Source organism: Marmota monax, unplaced genomic scaffold, assembly GCF_021218885.2.
Source record: "Marmota monax isolate L192 unplaced genomic scaffold, Marmota_monax_Labrador192_F-V1.1 WCK01_AAM20220418_F8-fsc00177, whole genome shotgun sequence".
Lineage (NCBI taxonomy): Eukaryota > Metazoa > Chordata > Mammalia > Rodentia > Sciuridae > Marmota > Marmota monax.
This window is the reverse complement of record NW_026694922.1, coordinates 454,238-464,012: the sequence shown is the minus strand read 5'-3', so window position 1 is coordinate 464,012 and position 9,775 is coordinate 454,238. Positions and strand designations below refer to the sequence as shown.

At 45.1% G+C, this 9,775-nt stretch overlaps 1 protein-coding gene across 1 annotated transcript; it reads left to right on the top strand.

Moving 5' to 3' along the window:
* The first annotated feature begins 364 nt into the window (after nt 1-364).
* Nucleotides 365-2,343, top strand: LOC124081112 (trifunctional enzyme subunit beta, mitochondrial). Its single transcript, XM_046427268.2, has one exon. It carries the CDS (start codon nt 398-400, stop codon nt 1,823-1,825), a length of 1,428 nt encoding a protein of 475 aa, XP_046283224.1. The 5' UTR covers nt 365-397; the 3' UTR covers nt 1,826-2,343.
* The last annotated feature ends 7,432 nt before the right edge of the window (nt 2,344-9,775 follow it).

Below are 9,775 nucleotides of genomic sequence, written 5' to 3'. Positions count from 1 at the left end.
AAGTTACAAAACAGAATGTATAACATGACCTTTTAAAAAATAAGGGGGCTGGGTTGTGGCTCAGCGGTAGACCACTCGTCTAGCACATGTGAGGCTCTGGGTTCGATCCTTAGCATCACATAAAAATAAATAAATAAAGTGAAGGTATTGTGTCCAACTACACCTAAAAAATAAATATTAAGCCCACTTCTTTGCTTGCGGGAACAGAGAACACTCGCTGCGCCAGTGTCCGCGGCCCCTTCTCCTCCCTGGAAGAGTAGAAAATGGACAAGCCGGAGAGAGGTCTTCCGACCGGGCCGACAGTGCGCAGCGCATAGGCAGTGACTGGGAATCGCGTTATAGCAGTAGCTCGGAGCGGCACTGTCACCGGTCTTAATTTATCACCGCAGGTTTCAAAATGACTTCCATCTTGACTTCCACTTTAAAAAACCTTCCCAATACATCAAAATGGGCCCTCAGATTTTCTGTAAGACCTCTGAGCTGTTCCTCCCAGCTATTAGCTGCCTCAGCTGCCCAGCCCAAATCAAAGAAGACCTTAGCCAAACCCAATATGAGGAATATCGTGGTGGTGGATGGTGTTCGCATTCCTTTTTTGCTGTCAGGCACTTCATATAAAGACCTGATGCCACATGATTTGGCTAGAGCAGCACTTTTGGGTTTATTGCAACGGACCAATGTCCCAAAAGAAGTTGTTGATTATATCATCTTTGGCACAGTTATTCAGGAGGTGAAAACAAGCAATGTGGCTAGAGAGGCTGCCCTTGGAGCTGGCTTTTCTGACAAGACTCCTGCTCACACTGTCACCATGGCTTGCATCTCTTCAAACCAAGCCATGACCACAGCTGTTGGCCTGATTGCTTCCGGACAGTCTGATGTGGTCGTGGCTGGTGGTGTTGAGTTAATGTCCGACGTCCCTATTCGTCATTCAAGGAAAATGAGGAAAATGATGCTTGATCTTAATAAGGCCAAGACACTGGGCCAGCGACTGTCTTTGCTCTCTAAATTCAGATTGAATTTCCTATCACCTGAGCTGCCTGCAGTGGCTGAATTCTCGACCAGTGAGACCATGGGCCATTCTGCAGACCGACTGGCTGCCGCCTTTGCTGTTTCTCGACTGGAACAAGATGAATATGCCCTGCGCTCTCACAGTCTTGCCAAGAAGGCACAGGATGAAGGACTCTTGTCTGATGTTGTTCCCTTCAAAGTACCAGGAAAAGATACAGTTACCAAAGACAATGGCATCCGCCCTTCCTCACTGGAGCAGTTGGCCAAACTGAAACCTGCATTCATCAAGCCCTATGGCACAGTGACAGCTGCAAATTCTTCTTTCCTGACTGATGGCGCTTCCGCAATGCTGATTATGGCAGAGGACAAAGCTCTGGCCTTGGGTTATAAACCAAAGGCATATTTAAGGGATTTTGTGTATGTGTCCCAGGATCCAAAAGATCAGCTTTTACTGGGACCAACATATGCAACACCCAAAGTTCTAGAAAAGGCAGGATTAACCATGACTGACATTGATGTTTTTGAATTTCATGAAGCTTTCTCAGGTCAGATTTTGGCCAATTTTAAAGCCATGGATTCTGACTGGTTTGCACAAAACTACATGGGTAGGAAAACCAAGGTTGGATTGCTTCCTTTGGAGAAGTTTAATATCTGGGGTGGATCACTGTCCCTGGGACACCCATTTGGAGCCACTGGCTGTCGGTTGGTCATGGCAGCTGCCAACAGATTACGGAAGGATGGAGGCCAATATGGCTTAGTGGCTGCCTGTGCAGCTGGAGGGCAGGGCCATGCTATGATAGTGGAAGCTTATCCAAAGTGATGGATCCTGAGGAGGAGACCTGACTTCTGTGCAGCACTTGCACTGGGCAATGCCATTTCAATGCATTACTAAGTGACACCTGTAGTTCCTAGTTCCTCTTAGGAAAACATCTGTGGCCTTCTGTTAAGTACTTTGCTATTAAGCCTTGCCAACGTTCTGACGTTTTTCAATAATCATAGCTTACTGCTCTTTCAGGGATTTCTGAGTTACCCCAATATCACACAAATACATTTAAACAGTTGTTTTTGAATCTCTGTTGTCATTAAAAGTAAAGTAGTGGTTGTAGTTTGTGAAAGAGGTTAGCTGAGATTTGGAATCATCTGTGTAACATTTGCAAATTATACTTCTTCCTATCTGTGTCCTAAAGATAAGTATTTTCTCTAAAATACAAACCAATGTGCCTCAATTAACTAATTATGGAAAATAGTTCATTATCTAAATATCGCTGAAAAACTTTGAAAGTAAATGTTGAGATATATAAATACCATGTTGGTCAACCTCAATAAAATAGAGAAGTATTGGAAAAAAAAAATATTAAAAAATGTTAAAAAAGATAATCCCAGGTTACTCAGGAGGCTGAGGCAGGAGGAACGAAAGTTTGAGGCCAGCCTGGGCAACTTAGCAAGACCCTGCTAAATAAACAGAGCTGGGTATTTGCCTCAGTGGTAGGGTGCCCCTGGGTTGCCCCAGTACCCCCTCCAAAAAAGTATTAACATGTACTTGTAAATGCAAAGAAAAAACTGTAGAAATCTATATAATAAATGGTTTCAGAGCTTCTCTCTAGAGACTGGAATCTAAAAAGCTTTCACTGCATACCTGGAACATTCTGTAACTGTATTCCTTTTTTTAACAGGTGCATATTATTTTGTGGGGAAGGGGGTTATGGGGATTGAACCTGGAGTGCCTAACCACTGAGCCACATCCCCAGCTCTATTTATTTATTTATTTATTAGCTGTTGATGGACCTTTATTTTATTCATTTATATGTAGTTCTAAGAATCAAACCCAGTGCCTCACACCTGCTAGAAGAGTGCTCCACTGAGCCCCAGCCCCAGCCTTCCCCGCTCTTTTCATTTTTTAATTTTGAGACAGGGTCTTGCTAAGTTGCTGAGGTTGGCTTCAAACTCATGACCCTCCTGCCTCAGCTTTCCAAATTGCTGGGATTACAGGCATGGGCCACCACAACTGGCTTAGAAATTCTTTTCCCATTTAAAATGTGATCCTATAATATCATCAGCATTGATCTCAGAATCCCCAGACCATTGGTCCTTTTGCTGTGGAAAGTGAGTAGATCAGCCAGTGACCCAGCAAGGTAATGAGCACTCAGGCTCCCAAGTCTGATCCACAGGCCATCCACAGGATCAGAGCCATAATTTGACATGAAATTGGCTCCCTTTGGCAAGATAGTTAACCTCTGTAGGCCTCAGTTTACCCTTCAAAGTGGGGTTAGCAGTAGTGCCTATACCTCAAAGGCTTTCTTACTTTGTTAAGAAAAAGAAATCTAAGTATTTCTTAAAGAAAAGATTCGAGTGAGGTCATCTCTCAAGCATACAGCCTGGGTCCCCAATAAAGTTGGTAGGTTTCAGAACTGAGTCATTTGCCCTGGTCAACTTCTTCCCAGATGGTGGGTCTCAAAGTGGAGCCCCGGAAGGTACCCCAAGCATTGGGAACCCAGAGGACAAATGTGGCTCCTGGGATCTGCCTGGACTCTGGCAGCTGGCACCAGTTCAGCAATGGGGATATAAAAAACCCAGACATCACCTCATCGCTGTCTCATCAAAAAAAGGAGACTTTCTTCCTGCACATCCCTGTTAGAGGACAAATTCCTGCTAGTGTGTTGCCTGGTGGGGGAAAGAAAGAACAGAGTAGGGAATCTGGGGAGTTCTCTCTCTCTCTCTCTCTCTCTCTATCTCTCTTTCTCTCTCTCTCTCTCTCTCTCTTTCTCTCTCTCTCGCTCTCTTTTAATATTTATTTTTTAGTTGTAGTTAGACACAATACCTTTATTTTATTTATTTATATGTGGTGCTGAGGATTGAACCCAGAGCCTCGCATGTGTTAAGCGAGTGCTCTATCGCTGAGCCACAACCCCAGCCCTGGGGAGTTCTCTTCTTAGGGGTCAGAGTGTAGTTTCCAGGTACCATATGGGCACCTGACAAGCAGAAACCCCCTCCACTCCATCCCACAACCATGCAAGGGAGGTACTGTATCCCCTTCTAATAGAAGGAAGTTGCTCTTCAAGTTATAGGAGGCTTGTATGAGCTCGCTGAGCAGTAGTCAGGACTTGCCCCCAGTGTCACTAGCTTACAGCCAGTGCTCTGAGCTTCCTGGGAGCCAAGAGAACTATGGTCTAAGCACAGCTCTCCTCGAACTCCTCATGTGGCCATGCCTGTTACCTCAGCTACTCAGGAGGCCTAAGCGGGAGGATTGCAACATTGAGAACAGACTCAGCAATACAGTGTTATGCCAGATTCCTGGGACCCCAATAGACCTCCAGGAGCCAAATCTGATGCAATCACACAAGAGTCTTTATTGCAAGCTCGAGCCTGGACTCAAAACCGTTCCGACTCAGCAGTCCCAGGGAGTGAGTCCTGGTCTTTTGTTCAGTGAGATTTTATAGGTTTTGGGGAATACTCTATGCGTCACAACATCACACAGCAAATCATTCCATACCGCGGGAAAGTCAAACAACAACTCTTAACATTGATTAGCACATTCAATGGTGGGAACAATTTGGGTAGGGGTGATTGGTTAATATAAGAGGGGGATTCCTTTGAACTGATTGGTTTAGGCCACGAGGGGTGTATGTGCTAAACTACATGGTTTTAAAAATTATTAAATAACAGCAGCTTCTACCTCAAGGCCTGTTCTAAGGAAGGGGGCATGACCCTTGTCCTTGGAAAAACCCACAGAGCACTCCTAAGCACATACCCACCCTTCTGAGTTGTTTGTAAATAACAGGAGAGGTCTACGGTGCCAGGTGTCCCTGACTCAGTTAGGCTAGGTGAGAACCCATAGCAACCCCCCTAGCAACCTCCAATCAGCATAAGACAGAGAAAATACCTGGAATGCCAGGTGACCCCCAAGTAGTTTATGGTGGTTGATAACATGTTGGGAAACCATGTAGTTTAGCACATACACCCCTCGCGGCCTAAACCAATCAGTTCAAATGAATCCCCCTCTTATATTAACCAATCACCCCTACCCAAATTGTTCCCGCCATTGAATGTGCTAATCAATGTTGAGTTGTTGTTTGACTTTCCCATGGTATGGAATGATTTGCTGTGTGATGTTGTGATGCATAGAGTATCCCCCAAAACCTATAAAATCTCACTGAACAAAAGACCAGGACTCACTCCCTGGGACCGCTGCGTCAGGAATGGTTGTGAGTCCAGGCTGGAGGTTGCAATAAAGACTCTTGTGTGATTGCATCGGATTCGGCTCTTGGAGGTCTATTGGGGTCCCACGAATCTGGCATTACAATAGCAAGACCCTGTCTCAGAAAAATAAAAAGGACTGGGAAGGGTGGTAGAGTGTCCCTGGGCTCAATCCCCAGGATAGCAAAAGAAAAAAGAAAAAGAAGCTAAAAAATTTTCAACATGCCACCCTGGGCAGGTCTGAGACCTTTCCTGAGTACTTCTAGATTCCTCTCAGGCATGTTCGGAGGGAATTGCCAGGTTCTCCCATCTATTCCGCCAAGGTGAGACTACACATGGGGCTTTCTTGGAACATGAGGTCAGAAAGAAAACTAAAATAAATGAAACTCCCAAGGAGCCAGACAGTTACCCAAAAATTACAGTAGGAAGGTTCCCACAGTCCCAGATTCCAAGTGCGTTCTCTGGGGATCAGTTGAGCCCCACTGGCTCCCCGGGTCCTGCCTGCTCAGTCTATCCAGCTCAGGGTCCTCATGGCTTCTTCTCCCCTTATCTGTTCCCTAAAGCGCATGGAGCTCCTCCTTCCTTGTACAGTGCTGGACAGAATCCTGTGACCCTGTATAGGCTCCTCAGGACTCCTTAGCAAGGCTCCCCAAGGCCACAGCATGACTAGGCAGAGATGGGCCTCACAAACATTCACGTCCATCCCATCTTCCTTTCCTTTCCCCACCTTTAGGTCTACCACTGATTGATGGTGGACCCAAAAGGGCCTTTGGTGTTTCAGGAGCTAGAAATTTCAATTTTAATGCTCAATTGCTCAGTTGTTTAACACTGACAATTATTCTGGTCATTTGATCATCCGCCTTGTGATCACAGACCCATTTGCTGTCCTCCTTCTGCCCTACTCAGCCTCTGAAGGGTTTATCTCTGCAAACTACATTTCCCAAGCTCCTTTGCCAATGGCCTTTTTTAGATCCAGCCAATGGGAAGCACTGGAAGAAGGGAAGAGGCCTGTGGTTGCAGTTGGCTGGGTCAGTTCCAAAGTTCTAGTTCCTTTTAGATAGCACATGGATTGGGGTATATTCACACCCCACCCACCTCTTAAAGGTTTTTCCAGGTTGCCCTTATTGAGTTCCTTAAAATGAGCTGTTAGTTGGGTGTGGTGGTGCATCCCCATAGACCCAGCAACTTGGGAGGCTGAGGCAGGAGGATTGAAAGTGCAAGGCCAGCCTGGTCCACTTAGCAAGACCTTGTCTTAAAATAAAACATTAAAAGCTATAGGCATGTGGCTCAGTGGTTAAGTACCCATGGGTTCAATTCCTGGTTTAATTAAAAAAAAAAAAAAGTGAGCTGTTTTTCTGAGAGGGCAACTGCTTCAGATATTCTCCCCCCTCCCCCACACTAAAAAGAATTGTAGGGGGCGCTGGGGATGTGGCTCAAGAGGTAACACGCTAGACTGGCAAGCGCGGGGTGCTGGGTTCGATCCTCAGCACCACATAAAAATAAAATAAAGATGTTGTGTCTGCCAAAAACTGAAGAATAAATTAAAAAAAAAAAAAGAATTGTAGGGGCTGGGATTGTGGCTCAGCAGTAGAGCACTCGCCTAGCATGTGCAAGGCTCTGGATTCGATCCTCAGCACCACATAAAAATAAAAAATAAAGATATTGTGTCCAACTACAACTAAAAAAAAAAAAAAAAGAATTGTGTTGGGGGACTGGGGATATAGCTCAATAGGTAGAGTGCTGGCCTCGAATGCACAAGGCCATGCATTCAATCCCCAGCACCACCAAAAAAAAAAGAAAAAAAAAAAAAAAAAGAATTGTGCTGGGGGCCAGGCACAGTGGTGCACACCTATTATCCCAATGGCTTGGGAGGCTGAGGCAGGAAGATTGAGAATTCAAAGCCAGCCTTAGCAAAAGCAAGGCACTAAGCAACTCAGTGAGACTGTCTCTAAATAAAATACAAAATAGGGCTGGGGATGTGGCTAAATGGTAGAGCCCTTGCGTAGAATATGTGAGGCCCTGGATTTGATTCTCAGCACCACATATAAGTAAATTAAATAAAGGTCCATCAACAACTAAAAATATATATATTAAAAAAATTGGGGGAGCTGGGGTTCTAGTTCAGTGGTAGAGCACTAGTTGTGTGTGAGGCACTTGGTTCGATCCTCAGTACCACATTGAAAAAATAAATAGAATTATAAAAATATTTTTAAAAATTGTGGAAAGGGCTGGGAATGTGGCTCAAGTGGTGGCACGCTTGCCTAGCATGTGTGGGGCCCTGGGTTCGATTCTTAGCACCACATAAAAATAAAATAAAGATATTGTATCCACCTAAAAAACTAAATATTTTTTAAAAATTGTGTGAAAAAGCCCAGCATGGCGGCATTTGTCTGTTAAGTCCCAGCTACTTGGGAGCCTGAGATAGGGGGATTACTTGTGCCCTCCAGTTCAAGAGCAGCCTGGGCAATATATAGCAAGATCCTTTCTCAAAAGGGAAAAAAAGTGCAAAATATATATTGCCTAAAATGTACCATCTGCCCTAACTTTCACATGTACAGTTCAGTGTTTTAAGTACATTCACAGTGTTCTTTGACTATCACTACTTGTTTCCAAATGAAATCCTTTTAATGGCTTTTGGGGACTAAACCAAGTTGGTCCTCAGCCTGGGAGGCCCTCCCTAAGCTGACGCAGCCCTGCACCAGCACAGCTAGCCAGCTCCGCGGACCAGTCCTGCGTCTGCTGCAGCCTCGGAGCAGAGCCAGGCAGCCTGCTGAGCCAACTTGTGGAGGACACAGCGACAGTGAGAAGAGGACTAGGAGAGGGAGGAGGACTCCAGGTGGGGACACAGGCCTCTGGTGGTCCCACATCTCTGCCAGGGCACAGTGGGCACTCTGACCCAAGTGCTGATCAGCCCTAGGGGTGGCAGTCACCTCACAGGCCTGTGTTTAAACCTGGCTATGAACAGCGCCCACTGGGTTTGTCTGAGAATGCAAAAACCTGCCTGGAAAGATCTGGGAAACTCAAATCATCCTAGTTGCCTCTTGGGGAGGGCCTGGGTAGCTGGGGATAGAAGGGGAGGAGAAAGACTTGGAACTGTCTATTCTTCGTCCAAAGTTTTTTGGACCATTTATAAATAATTTAAAAAATTTAAACCCTAGAGCTAGGAATTTAGCTTAGTGGTAGAGCACTTGCCAAACATATGTAAGGCCCTAGGTTCCATTCCCAGCACAACCAAAAAAAAAAAAAAAAAGAATTTTTAAACCGGTTTGGTAAATCATTGCGGTGTGACCTTGAGCAAGTCACACAACCTCTCTGAGCTTTTATTCCCTCAGCTATAAAATAAGGTTATAGGGGCTGGGTTTGTGGCTCAGTGGTAGAACGCTTGCCTAACATGTGTGAGGCACTGGGTTTGATGCTCAGCACCACATAAAAATAAATAAATAAAGGCATTGTGTCCATCTACAATTAAAAAAATATATTTAAAAAAACAAGGTTATAAAACACAGCACTTGCCTAATAGCATAGTGGTGAAGTATAACTGAAAGTATGAGTATAACGTGCTTAGCATGGTGCCTAACACACAATAATAGCTCCTAAAATAGTACTGCTATTATTATTATCACTATTATTGGCCATTTGCCTGACTGACCCCAAGCAAAGGCTACCACTAGTCTTCTCTCACCCTCCAGGGTCTTGTTCTCAACATGGAGGCCATTTCAACAAATGCCAGCACTGTCACCACTAGATGTTGGTTAGAAAAATCACATCACTGCCGGGCATGGTGGTGCACACCTGTAATCCCAGCAGCTGGGGAGGCTGAGGCAGGAGGATCGTGAGTTCAAAGCCAGCCTCAGCAACTTAGTGAGGTCCTAAGAAACTCAGTGAGATCTGTCTCTAAATAAAATACAAAATAGGGCTAGGGAAGTGGCTCAGAGGTCAAGTGCCCCTTAGCCCCTGAGTTCAATCCTTGGTACCCTTCCCCACCAAAAAAAAAAAAAAAAAGAAAAGAAAAATGACATCACCTCTCTATGCCTTGGTCTCCTCCTCTGTGAAACAGAGATATTAGAATTTCCTCACTATTCCCAAGGTCATCAACAATCAAGATTTGGGTACTCACCATTTATTTTGCACTGCAAAAAAAAAAAAAAAGGTTTTGGCTTTGGACTTCTGGTTTCAGACCTGGTTCTGATTACTTATCAGTTGTGTGACCTTGGGCAAGTTACTTAACCTCTCTGTGCCTAATGAGGAAAACAGTGGTGTTGTGATCATAAAAGCAAGTTATTACGTGGGAGGTGCTTAGGATTGTCTTTTCCAGGTATACGGGAGCCATTAAGAGGAAGATGCTGACTAAATATGCTGGGAAGATGAACAAATGAGCAAATAGATTATCAAGGTTTTAATAGTCCCACACCCTCCTTGTAGATCCTGTGTGGGAGCCTGCTCTGGCCTCCCCTCCTCCTGCTCACCCCTGAGCTGAGATCCTGCAGATCACCTGGAGGCACCATCCCAGGTGCCGCACCACCACCACCACCTTGACTACAAATTGCCCTCCAGCAGCCAATTCCTCCCTGTCTGG